The sequence below is a fragment of the Xenopus tropicalis genome, chromosome 8 (genome assembly GCF_000004195.4).
Source record: "Xenopus tropicalis strain Nigerian chromosome 8, UCB_Xtro_10.0, whole genome shotgun sequence".
Taxonomy (NCBI): domain Eukaryota; kingdom Metazoa; phylum Chordata; class Amphibia; order Anura; family Pipidae; genus Xenopus; species Xenopus tropicalis.
This window is the reverse complement of record NC_030684.2, coordinates 44,815,922-44,833,502: the sequence shown is the minus strand read 5'-3', so window position 1 is coordinate 44,833,502 and position 17,581 is coordinate 44,815,922. Positions and strand designations below refer to the sequence as shown.

The 17,581-nt window shown below is 40.2% G+C and overlaps 2 protein-coding genes across 9 annotated transcripts in view; one reads left to right on the top strand and one right to left on the bottom strand.

The window, feature by feature from the left end:
* The window catches only part of dlg3 (discs, large homolog 3), a 100,404-nt gene extending 88,995 nt beyond the window's left edge, over positions 1–11,409 (top strand). For 6 of the 8 annotated variants that reach the window (XM_004916825.4, XM_012969142.3, XM_012969144.3 and 3 more), the window contains 10 exons: positions 167–343; positions 484–556; positions 1,207–1,294; positions 4,875–4,916; positions 5,038–5,088; positions 5,189–5,290; positions 5,384–5,556; positions 5,706–5,815; positions 6,299–6,390; positions 8,285–11,409. In XM_004916825.4, coding sequence (XP_004916882.1) covers positions 167–343; positions 484–556; positions 1,207–1,294; positions 4,875–4,916; positions 5,038–5,088; positions 5,189–5,290; positions 5,384–5,556; positions 5,706–5,815; positions 6,299–6,390; positions 8,285–8,391 — 1,015 coding nt within the window. In that variant the 3' untranslated portion in view covers positions 8,392–11,409. Of the gene's footprint in view, positions 1–166; positions 344–483; positions 557–1,206; positions 1,295–2,024; positions 2,071–4,874; positions 4,917–5,037; positions 5,089–5,188; positions 5,291–5,383; positions 5,557–5,705; positions 5,816–6,298; positions 6,391–8,284 lie in introns of all 8 variants that reach the window. The other 2 variants (XM_012969140.3, XM_002934881.5) reach the window with 1 other exon arrangement.
* Positions 11,410–15,142: 3,733 nt separating this feature from the next.
* tex11 (testis expressed 11) overlaps positions 15,143–17,581 on the bottom strand; it is a 46,697-nt gene continuing 44,258 nt past the window's right edge. The window contains exons 28-30 of the mRNA XM_018096967.2: positions 15,718–15,838; positions 15,450–15,614; positions 15,143–15,311 (exon numbers count right to left, since the gene is read on the bottom strand). Of these exons, the coding sequence (XP_017952456.2) occupies positions 15,243–15,311; positions 15,450–15,614; positions 15,718–15,838 (355 nt within the window). The 3' untranslated portion in view covers positions 15,143–15,242. The remainder of the gene's footprint in view (positions 15,312–15,449; positions 15,615–15,717; positions 15,839–17,581) is intronic.

Sequence of the window (17,581 nt, the reverse complement as noted above, 5' to 3'; positions counted from 1 at the left end):
ACAACTTTCTGATCTTAGTAATAGCTGTGTTGGGGGCTCAAATTATGCAATGCATTCAGATTTATCTGAAATGCACAACAGTGTTTGAAACTGGAGTAGGAAATGTGAAAATCCATTCCCAGGTTATAAAGCACCCCTGTACCTGATAATGCCTTCTTTCTTTCAGAGCCCTATTTGACTATGACCGCTCTCGGGACAGCTGTCTTCCCAGCCAGGGTCTGAGTTTCTCTTATGGGGACATACTACACGTCATCAATGCATCTGATGATGAATGGTGGCAGGCACGACTAGTTACACCACATGGGGAGAGCGAACAGATTGGTGTTATTCCCAGCAAAAAACGGTGAGGATGTGGGGACAAACCAAAACCCCTTTTTTTTTTTTTTTACTTATTAATGTATGTTTCTGTATCTATCATAAGCAATGCAGGAGCCTTTTTATACTACCACACCATCTAAAGGTAACTCATTTTTCACTAAACAGGGTTGAGAAAAAGGAAAGAGCTCGCCTGAAAACTGTCAAATTCCATGGACGCTCAGGCATAGATTCTAATAGGGTAGGTATATACTCGTTTCAGTACTGTGACATACATACATTTCAGTGACAAAAGTATTTTATCATATTTGGGAACACTTTTTAAGGCAAATTACGTTTTTTTGGAAGCAACAAAGAGAATTTTAGTTTTTTTAAGTTTTTCTTATCCCGTAACCAAACAATATATTTGTATCTTTAAATAATTTAACTTTTTTAATTGAAAGCAATTGAATGCAGTATAAACATGTAGTTTCCATGTCTTTCTCCAAAAAAGATCATCTATGGCAGAGATCGTTTGTGTCTATTTATGTTGCAATTAAGCTTTGCAGCCAAATATTGCATTCTCTATGGTATCCCTCTTGTCATATGTAGGATGCCGTGCTTTTGAATGTTTTACTTGAAGCATTTTGAAACACACAAAACATGCCGTATGAGAACATAGCTGATTGGTGCAGGAAGCTAAATCCACGAAAATAACTTGGCCTTTTTGGCCATATTAAAGGTTTCTCCTGCATTTCATGCCTACCCCTCTTCAGTTCATCGCATTCTTTCATTACAATTTATTTTGCATGCCTTATAAACCCATATTTTTTTTTTCTCTTTTATTTTTCAATATCATCTCAATGTACACATGACCCCCTCTGCATCATCATATCCCCCCGTGTCCCACAGTCCATCAAATCCAAGCGTAAAAAGAGTTTCCGATTGTCTCGCAAGTTTCCATTTTACAAGAGCCTTGTTCAGGATAACAGCACTGCACGTAAGTAAGAGGGGAGGGCAGGTGTCATTGCCCCATAGTAGTACTCATGCCAAGCTAGGAAGACAAATATGTCTAAAGGGTGTGGCAGAAATCTCCAAGCATTTGTCTAGAGCAGATGAGGACTGCACACTGAATGGTATTCTAATACAAATGTATATGCATAGGACTGGCATCATTGGTAATAAGTTTGTGGTTGTATAAAAACATGTTAATATTTGGATAGCCTCAGTGTGTTGGTGTAGGCCAGGTTGCAGGAGCACTGTTGAGGCAAGGTGTGCACTGAAAACAGTGCACTGATTGTCATGAAAAAATCCTCTCTAAATGAAGAAGGTGCATTGCCTCTTTCTCCTGCCTGGTTCCTTTTTAAACCTTGCTGGTTGGATCAGTTTGTTGGTTTTTAGTATTTAAAACCATGTGTTGTACAGAAAGAGGATGGACTAGTTTGTTACTGCTTTAAACATGGAAACATGATGCCCCCTTGCTCTGTCCATCATGCAGCTTTTCATACTTTCACTTGCCATGAATTCATTCAGTTTTTGCATTGTAAGATGCATGGTTCATTCTTATCTATGTCTTTCATTCACTTCTCCCTTTCAACTGCCAAGTGGAAGCAACACCGGTTCTCTTACTTTAATGATGGTAATCCCTTATGTGGGTACTTTCTAATGCTGTCTCTTGCTCACTATCTCTCACTGTATCTGTCTCTCCTTTTTCCTGTCTGTAATATCAGGACTTCCCTGGCTTAAGTGACGATTATTATGGATCAAAGAGTCTGAGTAAGTCCTCAGTGTGAGCGCTGGGTCTAAGTATACTTGGGGTGTCTGTGCTTGGGGCTAAAGTAATCTCTGGGGTGGGGGAGGTTTAAAAAGGCACACTAATAATCCTTTCAGAAATATATGTATGGAAACAATAACACTGTACAGCTGCCTTTTAATTTATTTTATGGACCTAAAATTGGCATAAAACAGTAGGCATAACACTTAAATCTAGCTACTAGTCTGTATAAAAAGGTTCATTGGGTGTGTCTGCCTGCCGGGGATTGCATGGGCTTTATAAAATGTATTGGCCTTTCTGTTAAGAATTCGGTAAATGATTTGATAATATGTTCTTAGCTAAAGCGTCATGTCTTCCATCTTATAGATGATCAGAGTAGATTTTGTTTGGGGCAGCTATCATTCTGAAAGTTGAAAGGACACTACCCCCCACCCCCTTCAGAACTTCTATTTTCATAGAAGTATTTCTATAAAGCTGGACTTAACATATATTATATAATTTTGAAAAAGATGAGCAATAGGAGAAAGTTGCTCTAAGAATAAGAGGAAATGGTGTAAGGAATAGAATAACACACATAAGATTTTAATAATAAGGGTGCTGTGGAGCTATCTAGAACATGTGCTTCTGACCGTAGGGGTGCAGTGGCTGCTGTTACACCTTCAGAGAATTTTAACTATTACCTTTGGTTAAGTCGAGCAATTCCCGCTCCTATTTGTGTAAATACAGATAAGCTGGCTGGGAATGCTTTGACTGCCCCATGTCCTGATCACATTTTTATTGGCTTTGGCATGGTTCATGCAAATTAAATTCCTCACTGTCCAATTGTGCAAACTGGGCCAAAAGCCGCAAACAGTAAATGCATAGATATTAGTTATAAATATATACAAAACAAAAATAAAATGAATGGATGTGTACTCCTATTTAACACTTTTATTTCAGGTGCGATAAGTGGGATTTGCTTTAGTCTCACATATTCTACCAATTTGAATGGAAGACTGCCTCAATCCTATTCTAATTGGTATGAATAATGCACTGCCCTTATTACCCAGTCTGTGAATGTTTTCTAAAATACAGGTAACTAAACAAATGATGGAAACACAGTGTCTTAGTGTTAGATCACGCTGCCTCGATTTGCAGTAACAGGCAGATGTAGAATGCATTGGAAAGGTAAAGCCATTATGTGCTGCCTGAGAATCTTCCAAGTTTTCCGTTTGGCCGAAGTGAGGTGACCGGTACAGTCCTGGTGCATATGGATTGCATTCTTGTCATTCCAATTGAACAACCTCTTTTGCCGCTTGAATGGGGCATTGTCATTGGGGAATATTCTGCTCCGTCAGGTTAGAAATCTTTTCTAAAGGATGAAGCTCAAATCCTAAGCATTGCATATTTGGCACCCCAAAGGTGGGGTAAGGTGATGTGTGGATCTAAAACTAAGTAAATGATCCATATTTTCCAAGTTAATGGCTGCCATGTATCTTTGCAAGTACTTGGGGTTTTAGGTTTCTAGGTGGCCTTGGGTCCACTTTGAATTTTTACTTACTTGATGTCTTGTATTTTCTGAGAAGCCTTGCAGAATGACTGATCCATGATATGAACTGGGGGGATTTAAATGCTTCACTCAGTTATAACAGCCGTTGTTCCCTATGAAGATTAGCAGCCTTCATCACTGGAGCTCCTGATGTTCATGTCAGGCACCATTTGCACTCACTGAGGTTTCTTCTTTCAGCCATGGTAGTTTAACCCAAAGTGCTGATGCTCTTTCATCTTGCCGTGCTGTGTCTTGCCAGTAAATATGCAGTACAGCATTGATCAAAGCAGATCCTGGAACTGTAGCCTCAACATTTCTGGCACTCTTTCATTCTGGTTTTGCCGATTCTACAGTTAAGGTGGCCATACAATATAAGATCTGCTATTTTTGACAAGGTTGCCAAAAGAGCGAGTTGCTCCCCTGATATTCCCACAGTATCGAGCTAATATTATCATTTGGTCCCAGGGCCAAACAATTGCATTTCAATGACGGTAATAGTAGCTGTTGGATGGCGGAGCACATCAATGAAACAATTCGGTTTTTGATCCAACGGGAAAATCATTTGTGCTCAATTACGATCTGGACGATTTTAGGCCAGATATCAGTCAGTCAGGCCTGTTGGAGGGCCCTATACATGGCAGATAAGCTGCTGAATTGGGCTGAAGACTTGAATAGGCAGCTTAAAGGAGAAGGAAAGGCTAAGTCACTTGGGGGTGCCAAAATGTTTTCCTTCTCCTTTAAATCTGCCCATGTATAGCCATCTTTACTCATCCGAAGGTTTAAATATTGTGCAGTTGGTAGAGAATGGCTCTTTGTGTTTCCATCATTTCTGCAGTTACCTGTGGATGTATAAGGAATACAAAATAAACTTTTTTCCCATTATAAAAATAGGGAAAAAAAGCAGTTGCTTGTTATAAAGGTTGAAGTGTTTAAGGGATTTTCTACTGATGCTTAGTGTAGGCAAATAGTGTTATTCAAATACTGCTGATAAGCTGTTTGCTTTAAACATTTACCGACGATAGAGATGTTTGTGAGGCCATATTTGAAAATAATGGCTGGATTCAATGATCCAAATTCCCTGCCGTAAACGGACGGCTCAGGAAGAGTTGAGTAAGAGAATTCAAGCAATGGGCTGTAAAGTGATCACAACGACCACCAACCTCCTCAGTGTGCTGCCTTCAAATGTTCTTTTCCTGCATCCCCCAGTTTCTGTAATATTTCTTTAGCCACTGTTTGTGCACCCACTGCTGGCTATAATAGTGTCTCATTGCTTTGCAGAGGCTGTAACATCAAACACCAGTGACAGTGAGAGCAGTTCCAGTAAGTGTTTCTGTTGCTGATTTATTTTCTTCCAGACACCCCATACAAACTGCTAATGTGTTTGAACCTTCCATCTGTTTTGTGACACTCTAAATATATTTTGTTTTTCATCGTCTTACAGAGGGTCAGGAAGACACAATTTTATCCTACGAGCCAGTCACTCGACAAGAAAGTAAGTAAAAACTGGCATACATATGTCTGATTAATAGGTTGCACAGGGCACACTGTTTTGTTTTTCCCGGCAGCTGCTTAATGATTGGTCTCTGTTCTAGTTCACTACGCTCGACCAGTTATTATTCTGGGCCCCCTGAAGGATCGGGTTAATGATGACCTCATTTCTGAATTTCCACATAAATTTGGATCCTGTGTTCCCCGTAAGTGCACCCTCCTTTTTTTCGAATGGTTTTCGGGATTCCTCTCATGGTTGCAATAGTAGCCCTGTACTAAGAGTCCTTCGTTCTTTGCAGACACAACGCGGCCGCGAAGGGAAAATGAAATGGATGGACAAGATTATCACTTTGTGGGTTCCCGTGAGCAGATGGAGAAGGACATTCAGGAAAACAAGTTCATTGAGGCCGGACAATTCAATGACAACCTTTATGGGACGAGTGTTCAGTCTGTACGAGCAGTGGCTGAGCGGGTGAGTTTTACTGATAAAAGCTGATAATTATGGTGGAGAGTTGTATCGGTATTGCAAATATCAATGGCAGTTGCTCCAAAGATTTGTGCATACATTTAAATCATTAAAGAAGAATGAACACTTTTTTTTTTTTTTTACATTTCTTGCAGGGAAAGCACTGCATCCTTGATGTATCTGGAAATGCCATCAAGAGACTACAACAAGCACAATTGTTCCCCATAGCTATTTTTATTAAACCAAAATCTATAGAAGCTCTCATGTAAGTAGTCCCCAAGAACCATCCATTTTATTGGGAAACAGTAGAAAAGTTAGAGCAAGTATTCATTCTTTGCAAGTATGGAATCTCAGGTCCTCTTATAAGTACCACTGAGGAATTCTGATTATGCATGGCATGTGTAAGCAGAACTTGGTAGGGCTGATATGTTGATTTGTAAGTGCTATGGGATGCAACATATAAGGCTACTGTGGCAGTAGGAAGTACTATCCATACATATCCAGCAGTTGATGCCTCTGAAGTGCCATTCACCAATATCAAGGGTTTAAAGAGTTAAATAGGGCCGCAAACACAGCTAGACTTTTACACTTACTTGACAGTGTTATTGTTTAATGAACACTTCACTGCAAAATTATCTGGGTGTGGTTCCTCGTTCGCACAAAAACACAAGTTAATTAAATTCTGTAACAACACAATAACTGTAAATGGGTGTAAAGTTTCCGTGTTCCGTCTGTGCTTTCATTGTAGGGAAATGAACCGGAGGCAAACATTTGAGCAGGCTCAAAAAATGTTCGATAAAGCCACCAAGCTGGAGCAAGAGTTTGGAGAATTTTTTACAGGTGAGGACTGGCTTGGCAGAGAGCATGTCTGTCACAACTGCCTCCCAACGAGGCTCTTGGTTTTAACAGGAAGCTATAGACAAATATATAGCGTTATTTACCTTTTAAATTAACTTTCTGTATCATGCAGACAGATATTCTGAGCCTTTAAACAGCGGACTACTTATGTTTTGTTTAGCTTTTTGTTTAAAAGCGCTCTAGTTTGGAATTTTAGCAGCGGTGTTGTTGCTAGGGTCCAGTTTACCATAGCAACCAGGTAGTTGTTTGAAGGACAGCTTTATAGGTAAGAATAGAAAAATAAAAAAAAGCAACTATACAATTGCTGTATCACAAAGCAATCTTTTTTTTGGCATTCTGGGGGATCCCTCATCCTTCTTAAGATTCAGCAGTATCCAAGACATAATTTGCATGTGCAAAGTAGGCTATGAAAGGGTTAAAGAGGACGCACACAGTTAATAATGGTGAAAAGTCATGTGATATTAAGGATTTGGTTCGGCCAGGCACATGCATTCGGCTGAATCCAAATCCTGCTGAAAATGGCTGAATCCTGTATTCAGTGCATCCCTAATTCAAATAAGAACAAGACATCCTGTTACATACCTAAAGTTAATTTATTGGTGAAGTAAGTCTATAAATAAGTTAACAAGGTTGGAAAAAATAGGAGACGACCATGTTTTGTGCTTCTTTATGGCACATAGATAGTGGCAAGTAATTGGCAAAAAAAGAGAAAATTTGTTGGTGGTCCTTAGTCCAATAAATACATTGTTTATCCACACACATGCCAGTAACAATAATGAGAATGTATTTATTTGCAGTACATGCTAGTGAATGGAAATGGGATTTATTTTGTTTGTTTAAAAATACTCTGGATTTGGGTCCAGTAGATGAATGATTTCTCTAAAGAAAGCCCTTGTGCAGATGGTGTTGGATGCGGGAGCCAAACAGTGTGAAGTTAAGGAAACACACTTATATAATCGGGGTTTCGGCTCCAGATAAAGTCTTTGGCACTCACTGAATATGAATAACTGATTTAAGGGAAATTAGGCTTGTTTGGTGTTTTATCACATAGTGAGCATCACTTTCCATCATCCGATAAATCCAACCATGTGTCCTGGGTGGACCCCTAAAAACTGACTTCAAATCAAAAATCCAGGCCATTGAGTAGCAACAAGTTGTCCTTTATTTGGCCAAACAAATGCTCTCTATAAACTGTTCTCCAGTTTGACTAAGGGTGCTAACCACAAAGTGACTGGCAGTGATTAGTAGATGGCTTGTCACTTTGGAATTTATACAATAGCAGAAATGTTTGCTATGTAGGCTATAGAGGAAAAAGTGACGGAAGAAGGCATAGAGTCGAGATGGTACTGCAGTGTGGCTTTTATTCAATATTTGTATTGCTCCCTCCTGGGAGGGGGCAATAAGAGGGGGGGCAAAGGGAATGGATAATTGAATCCTAACATGAACATATGCTTGTGTTTAAAGATTATACCTCCATATGTAATATGTTATGTTTTAAACAGGTGACCAGTAAATTCTACCTGCTGATTGTTTGCTCCTGGGCAAACATAGTGCCCTTTATTACATAACCTTGGGTTGACTGCTGACTATCCTTTTTATTGCAATAAAAGTACAATATTCCTGTTTATGGCAGTTTTCTTGGCCTTTAGCCTAGCTCTGAGGGACGCCAGTTGCATTCCAGGCTCTGCTGGGGTATCTGTACATTTCTGTGCAGATTATCCGCTCTCCCCAAGCTTTAGTCTTTGGTCCATTGGTACTTTCCAAAATGTTTGCTGACAGACGGTACCATATGAAGAATTTATCTTTATGTGGACCAAGTGATCTGTACATTTGCATTGAGGGGCCGCAATAATTCCTGCTATGTGTTTCTCCACAGCCATCGTACAGGGAGACTCTCTAGAGGAAATCTACAACAAGATCAAGCAGATAATTGAGGATCATTCCGGACATCACATCTGGGTGCCATCTCCTGAGAAACTCTAAAGTCTACACTGACCAGATTAGACATACCAACCCCAGCCCTGACCCCCACAGTTTCCTCCATCAGCCCCCTCTTCTGAATTGTAGGGGTTTTGTGTGAGTTTGTCTGCCATCAAACGTGGGAGATCTCTGTCCCATCAGTTGCCCCAGAAATGTATTGGCTCCTGCAAGTTGTCTGAAGCTATACTGACCCAATGGTGGGGGGGGTGGAATTTATAAGGGGCCGTAAGGAATATACATCCCTCCCCCCACGAGTGGAGGGGGTCAAAATAGTCTATGAACATTCGTTTTATAAATGCAAAAAAGGGAAAAAAAAAACAAACCATGAGACTGTGTTCTTCATATCTTACCCCGACCCCTAATGGATTGGAAGAAGGCATATTTATATACATACATATATATATAATGTAAGTGTGAGTGTGTGTATATATAATTTATATATGACTATATATATATTATATATATTTTGGCCGTGATGGGATATTGGTCCCTGCTATTCTATTGTTTGTAAGGATTTTTTTAAAGTTCTCTTTTCCTGTGATTGACAGAGCTGTTGACTCTGTACTGGTACTATATAGCCTATCCATCATGGCTGGATTTGCTTGCTCTGGGTAAGAGGCAAAGGAATGTCTGCAACATTTGGCCGGTCAAGCCAGCATCAAACATGGGAAAGTGTCAACCAGCGCTCTCGCTGCTTTTCAAGGAGCTCTTCGTCACTCTGCCTCCTTGGACCCCAAACTACATCGATGACTCGAACACTGACACAATGTGCATTGCCTTTAAGATTATTCTCTTGAACAGACATGAATCAAACTGGTTCTTCCATCGTTTGTTGCGCCGAAGGTTCTGTGAACCAGCCTGTTGCGCGTCCCCTGGGAAGAGGCATATTCAAACTGAAGACTTAGGGCTGATCAGCTTTCCCGCCCTCCCCCATCTTTATACTATAGGAGAACAGTCTCGTGCTTTGACAAGCTATGATCATATCTGTGCCATTCTAATGGATATTGGCTTCTACAATGCCTGTAGCGCCGTCTGTTGCAGTGCTGTGTCGCTTGTCCATCCGTTGGCCACGAACGTAAGGAGCAGTTTGATTTATAATAGGAATTTTTTAAATTTTTCTTTTTTTTTTTTTTTATTTGCCATCTTTTTTCCCTTCTGTAAACTTGTGAAGGTTCACCTCTGGGATTTGCACGTGCTATATAAGGTGTGCATGGACACGCTCTCTCTGTTGGTCTTTTCATGAACCCTAAAGAGCAGAAAAGGCATCTCTACTCCAAGGACTGACACGGAATTTGCTCATCCTAATGTCACACAAGCCAAGGCGGGGGATAGAATGGAATGTAGGAGGCAAAATTCCACCAGGAGCAGAAGGTCAAGGGTGATATCTGACCCTGCTCCATCTGCATGAAGGCTTTTTTTAAATTTGGTTTTATTGGACCAGCGACATCAGCATTTTTCATGGTAACTTCCATTTTAACTGAACGGGTATAAAAAAATCAAGTTTTCTTTTAAAAATTTTCATTCAAAGAAAGAAAAAAATATTTTCTTGTTTTACTTTAGATCAGTATTTTGCCACCTGAACATCTGTGAGCCTGGCACGATGTAGGAAGGATTTAGCCTTACAGTAAGAACCAATCAGTGGTGAGTTTTTACTGACACAGTGCAAATGAACCTTTTGCTTATAACCTAATGTCTGCTGCTGTGTGTCAATAAAAAAAAAAAGATGAAAATGGCAGTTCCTTGATGCTCTTATGCTGCTGTTTGTGCTGCTGGAATGCATGAATGTTAGATTGACCTAATGATGTGAAACATAAAGGGCTTTGGCTTATCTGCAGGGGGCGGGCGCAGATAGAGCGTGGTGTTGTGGAGATCTGCTGCTGGCAGCACATACCAGAGTGAGATCTAACATGCACAGGATGCTCTGTGCTACTTTTAAAATGGCTTTTGTCCCCTTTCCTTTTAAAGGAACACATGAGCGTGCTCTACACAGTGAAATAATCTCCTGCTGACTGTGAAGGGGCTCTCTTTAAAGCCCAGTGCTACGCAGTGGGAAACTGTCTCATTCAAACACAACAAACCCATTGGTTTATTTGCCATAGGAGCTATGTCACTGTGCGGGAGTGTCGTAGCTGTGCTGTGGAAGCTTGTGTGCAAGGATACCCGCCCCCGCGCGCACTTGGCACGATTGGGAGCAGGCTTACTTTGTTGCAAAGTTTAACATATTGACTTTTAAATTGTCTACTGATTATCAGCCTAATAAACATGAAGCTCATGTAGATTTTACGTACAACTTTGCTGGCTGTATCACATGATGTCTGGATGGATTGGTGTCCACATAGATATTGGCATTGCTTTGAGTTTAGGCAAGAGCTTTTTTTTCCCAGTTCTGAAGAGAAAATATCTTTGAAACTCATGTTGAAATTCACAAACCTCAGGGTCCCTTCCCCGTGGGAATAGGAAGGATGCTCTCTTCCATCAACTTGGTACTGGCAGTGCAGGAGTCAATCGGACATTTCATATCGTGCCTCCTTTGTGGTGTCCCGGAGCTACTGGTGTTGGTTGCTCCGCACTGCCGAGATGGAAGCGCAGGGGTTGGACACTTTAGGGCTACTACATATTGTTGGCTTTCCTATGGATGGTAAGTGAAACTTGGATTGTGGCCGAGCACGAGCAGAGGCAGAAATTGGAGCAGCAGGTTTTGTAGCTGACACTGTGGGAAATGTTAGGAATTCTCTCTTGCGATGTTTGAGCCACGTTTTGTGAAGAGCTCGCTTTCCAGAAGCTTTCGGGGTGATGCAGTCCTACTGCCGCACACGAAATGGCCGAAGAGCTGAGCAGTTGGTGGTGTGGCTAGATGTGTTCTATTACACGACCTTTTCTATACATATATCTGTCCTTGCCTTTCCCCTTCCCCACTGTAATTTACAATAATTCAGAAACTGAAATTGAATCGGATTGTTTAAAGAAATGCTGGAAAACCCAGGAGGCACATATATTTTTTAATAAACGGAGTTACAACCAGTCCTGGTATTTTCTTTTCTCCGTTGTGTTGTGTTTCTTGCACTCAAATGTTTGTTGCTCCCAGTGATGGAGGCTTATTGTTCCTGGGGAAATTGTGGGAGAACCTTTGGGAAATGTTACAGGTTTAACATCCATTTTAAATAGAAAGGCTCATTGATGATGTTTGGACAATTAAAAACTGGTATTTGGAAAAAACAAATACCCTCATGTATGTTCAGTTGGCCAAGCACACAGCTTAGAGGGAACATTTCCATTTAGATAGGGAGAACAGAGAGGTGTTGAACAAAGTTGTTGAATTGCAAAGTTTCTTTGGTTCCTTCCATCTGCTGCATACTAAATGTTATTCTCAGTGCAACCACCCCCTTTTCAGGGCTTTCTGGGGAAGTTTATTATCTGTATTATACACAAACCATCAATACTGTAAATACATTTCCTTATAAATGGAGCTTTGTGATGTTCTTTTGTCACATAACTCAAACTTGTGTGTTATGATTATGTGGCCCCCTATTGTAAAATATGATATAATATATTAGAAGTCAACTTAGTTGTTCCATGAATATATAAATTCACAAGCAATGGAACTCCAAGTGACTTTTAATACCCTCATATCATTGGGGTACATAATGGTTAGGACAATGGTTATGGGGACAGCTAGAATGTCATCTCAAATCTAAATCTTAGCGTTACTTCTCCTTTAATAATATGTCGGTGGAAGTAAGTGCTAGAGCCCGATTTATGCCTATATTCAGCTGAAAGCACTTCCCAGGGCCCCATCTGCCTTTCGTCACATGTTGACATGCTGATATTTAGAAAGAGGCAGTCTCCTTGGAATCCTTAAAAGGAAAGCAGAATGGGGACATGACAGCGCAGCCATATATCACAGAGTGCCCTTTCTCTCCCTGGGAGCTGAGCAACCCTAATGACTTTGTATAAGGAATGCTTCTTTTGTGTGACTTGGTCTTGAAAGCAAGCTCACATGGGGAAGAATGCAAATACCTTTTCTGAATGGAATCATATATATTTGGGGGCATGAACTTATACACCCTACTTACAGTCCTTCCAGATTTGCTAATCTTTTCTTGCGTTTTTTGAAAACAGATACAGAAAATATTGTACCAATTCCAATAGATATGCACTAGTGAAGTTTATTTTGCAACTTTTCTTACCGGTTTAGACTATTGAGCCAACTTGTGTGACTTTAGCCCATAGGAAACAATGGAATTGCTGGAAAAGCCAGTGGGGGGAGTGGGAAATGCTTTGATAAACGAACCAAATTGTTAACAAAATTCCAGAATGTCAGGCAAAAGGTAAATAAATGGGATAAAAATAGAGCTGCAGGAATTCCAGTTGTATCTTTGAAAACGTAGCACTGTTTTTCTGTGTTACTGCAGCCTGAAATGATGGACCAAAAGTCAGGTTCTGCTGGGTATGAGCTGTTGTAGCCACAGTATGTAGGGCTATGTAAAAAGCTAAGTGGCAGCTACATAATGCAAATTTATTTAAAAATCTGCGCAACCATCCAGTTCAAATGAAAATGCCCAAAAATATATCATACCACTCAATGACTTTTGATTGAGTCTTAGGAGATATTTTTGAGCTTTTAGGCTAAATGCAAAAAAAAAAAAAGGTGCAGTTTGGCCCTGTTCTTACTGCTTTCTTTATGGCAGGGTTCATCTGTGCCCTCTTACCCTCCCTGCCCCCTTTTTTTAATACAGTGTGAGGTGTACAGCCATTGCTGTACAAATGCCATAGCCCCATTCAGCACATGCACTCGGCACACAATGGGAGTACACCAATTGCAAGTATAGCTGAGAGGGGAAAGAACGGAATTAATTTCAAATAAGCCACTTCAATGGCGCGTGCATACGCCTGTGTAATTAGCTTTTATTCAGGCTGGAAATATTTGCTAAGAATGGCTGCCTTTGATTTCAGCTGCCGGAATATGGAGAGAGGATTTTTTCCATTTATTTAAAGGACCAGTAGCACTAAAAGTTATATTTTCCCTTTGCCAGTGTTTAACAGTTAAAGCTTGTGTCTGTGTTGTGCTGTGGACAGCGCAACATGTATGGCTTATTCCCATAAATGCATTTAATATATAAGAGAACTGAGAGTGTGGCGCTGACAAGAAAGATATAAAAAGAAACCCACTAACCTTTAAATCATTGCTTGTACCCTGTGGCTGCAGTGAGCAATGAAAATCTCCTGGGTGAATTAAATACAAATGCTAACTATTATCTCTGTACAATTTAACAACTGGTAATAGAGTTTTCCCTGCTGCTTTGCAAGGTTTTTTAAACTTATGACAGTTTTCAGCCTCCAATTATTGGCTTATATGGGCACTGCATAAGCTGAGTGCCATTTACAGCCCACTTTGGCTCACCGCAACCCGACTGGTGTCATGGCACGCTCCCCAGACTACTAGTCTGTGCCTTTGCCTAGGTTCTTGTAATGGGATTAGAACATAATAGTATGGCTGTGGGAGATGATCAGGCAGTTTACAGCAAGAAAGTGGCAGCTTAGACCTGGCTGCGCGCTGAGCCAGAAACTAGTTAGCGAGGAAGCAAAAGAAAATTAGGTTTGCATTCAGTTCTAATAGACAAAAAAGGCAATTTGTGTATCAATAGGTAATTTACTTTTCCCAAAATTCTTTGAAATGATCCCAATGATGCCAAAGGTCCTTATTTTGGACTGCATGTTAGTTGGTTCCCTACCTTAGATCAGGCCCAGACTGGAATTTCAAATAGGCTCTGGTATTTCTAATACACAGAGGCTCAAACAGCCCCCCCCCCCCCCCACCTGCAAAATAAATAGTGACTGTCTATAGCTTTAGCTGCAGCCTCTTTAGAATGTGGAATGTTTGCTACCAAAACTGTTAGCTGCGTGACTGCAATAAAATGTGTTTGACTACATTACTCTGTTACTGCACATTATAAGAGCGATTTCTAAGAACTTCACTGGCTTAACTGCCATCAAAAACTACTGAACCGTGCAGCAGGTAAGTGCAGCCGGGATGCATTTCACTGTTCTGTATAGATAGTTCTGAAACAGTAACTTTATCAAGAGAGCCAGGCCAGAAAGCATTGGCAATGAAGGTAAGGGTGACCACCAATGTGCCAACTACCATACCACTACACAGACCAACTCATACAGGAAGCTAGCAGCTTGTATTGCTATGTTGTATTTGCACAATAATATAGAAATACAGCACAATAAACATTTTCTGCAATTTTGCCCCCTTTCCCAAACCGTTTGCTCCCACTGCCCAGCTTTAGTTCCACTCCTGTGTATATGTTCTGCATGCTTATATTGCAGTGCTGCCCAAATGTTTCCTAATAGTGGGCCATTTATTCATTACACTCAGGGGCCACATTATAATAAATAGTCAATGAATAAATTATATGTTGGAGGGCCACATTGTTATCATCTGGGAGCTTTGGTCACAGAAGGAATTAATATCCATATGTAGGAGGCCACTATTTTATAAGCCTCAGTTTCCCTGGGGGGTGCCATACCTAAAGGTAAATCAAAGTTGAAATAGGGGGTCTTTCTGTAATTTGGATCTCCGTACTTTGTCTATTTAAAAAAAAAAAAAAAAAAATAAGTTACCCATTAAATAAGCCCAATAGGATTGATCTGCCTCCAGTCATATGGAAGGGCTGAACTTGATGGACAGTGGTCAACCCAAAGTAAGTAACTACATGCTATATGAAAGCATATGCCCAATAATGACATGTATAGTTCCAACATGAGTTTTTTTATTTTTCAGAATTCAGGTAAAACGCGAAACACAAAATCAGTTCTAGGAGATTATGTTCTGTGGGTCGATTTCTGGATTATTTACTTGGTTGGGCCCTTTTTGCTTTGTCTAATCGTGCTAGAATCTCGCTGTACAGACCAGCCATCTAACAAAAAAAGAAAAAAATGGTATTGTGTGTTTAAAGAAGTAGCCAAGCAGCCACTGGCAATATGAAAGCAATCCTTCCATCTCATTCTCCCCGCTTTTAGCACTACAAAACCACCTGCCCCCGCATGCTTCTTACCTGAGTCTCATAGGTGCTCTTTAAAGATCCCAGGTGATTGAGTAGTCGCATGGCCAGAGCGCACCAATGCTCTGTGTCTGTATACCTACTCACACTGTAGAGCAGTGCCCCTGTATTCCAAGCCCGTGTCATTAACCAGAGAATCTCCATTTCTGGATAACCCTCCTAAAAAAAGAAATATCTGATTTTGTTCTGGTACAGCTCACTAGCATATACTGAAGTACTCAGGTTCCCCTGCTTAAAGCTTTCTTTCTGTTGTAAGACTCACGTAAGTAGTGATAATAGTGATGGCCTCTTGGTAATATCGCCACACTTCCTCTTGTACACAAGGCTCTACCTCCATCATCTCATTAGGTATGTTTAGCTTCACCAGACTGTGCAGACATTTACTGTTGGACAGAAAAGTACTATTGAGACATGAGGTCAGGTAACATGTCTATCAGATCTGAGCACATATGGCTGTGCAGAGGAGTATTTCCTTTCTAGCCAATAACTAGGAGACATTTTCTTCATAGCATATAAAGGGGACCTGTCACCCAAACATAAAAAGTCATACAATGAAAGTCCTTTTCAAATTAAACATGAAACCTCAATTCCTTGTTTAATTAACACATCCATATCTATTATAAAACTATTTAAAAAATGATATATTGCCTGCCCCACCTCTAGGCCTTAGGCATAGGGGTGAGGCAGACAATTACTTTCACTTTCCATTCTGCACTTCCTAGATGACACTGCACTCCTTTCATTCCCCCTTCCTCCTCACCATCTAATTGTTTTGCCGGTGTATCATGGCCATCATGCCCCCATTCTGGCACATAAACAAGATTTTGGGCTGATACAAAGCTTGCCTTGCTAACAGCACACACAATATCACCTGCCAGCTTGCTGTGATTGTGTCATTCCAAGACTGAAGGAAACAAGATATATAGTCCAAGTGAAGTTAATTTTACTTGACAAAGACAAGAGAAAAGAATTTTGAATTATTTCCTAGAGTGACAGGTCCTCTTTAAGGGCTGAATCATGAGAGAATTTTCCTTGGTTTGACCTTAAAGAAATTTCCTCTGATTAAGATTTTGGATTTAACACATTTTCTGATGCCATTCTAGGTCTATATAAACCATGGCACATTAGCATGGGTCTGAAATGGAATACTTTTAGCACTCCACTTCAAACATAAACATTTTTTCCCACAAAATCTTCCCCCTTTTAACATGAACCTTAGGAATAGGGCTTGTGCTGAACATAACTTTTGCCTGTTTTAGTTAAAGAATACCTCCTTTTTTATTTTTTTTTGTACTAAACAAGTTATTGAAACTACTTTAATGTTCTGAATACCTGTGTTACTTTCTGGTTCTGCTGAGTCTGCAGAGCCGTATGTATTAGAACAAATGACCAGTTGGCACCAGATATTCTGACGTTTAGGAAATCTAAACCCACATTGCAACGCAAGACCAAACCTTTCAACAAAGATGCCACTTTATGAATGTTCATACCTCAATGTGACATACCATATGTTAGGCACCCCCTCCCCCCAAAGTTGAATCAAAAAGCAATGTTTTTTCCCTGTGCAGGTGCTCCTTTTAGGAAAAAAACTGTACTGAATTATGGAAATAATTAACAGAGCACCATTCCCCCATCTTACTTTATCCCCAGGCATTCCCTTCCCAGAAGTTTAAAGACATTAAAAGAAACACTAAGGAGAAGGGAAGGTACATTCATTGTGTAGCTAAATGTTGGCATCCCCCGTTGAATCCAATCACTAAGTATTTCCCTGCAATGGTTCTCCTGGGAATAAATTATGATGGAGGCCATGCCCAAATTTTCCCGGCTTGGGTATGGAAAGTAGAGTGAAATTTTTCAATTTTACTTTACTCAACTCTTACTCTACTGTAATTTCTTCCTAAATGATTATATTGGCAACCTTACAGTAAATCTACCTTTTTAACCTTCTATTAATTACTCATGTTATGCAGGATGACTTATGTATGCCATTGGGTCAGGATCAGTTAGTGATTTAACCTATAGTGCGTGTTATTTCCTCCATGCACATTAATAAAAAAAAAGCTTTTTGTCTCACTCTTTGGGCAATGGATATTATTTGTACCCTATGGGACATGTTTAGCTGTGTC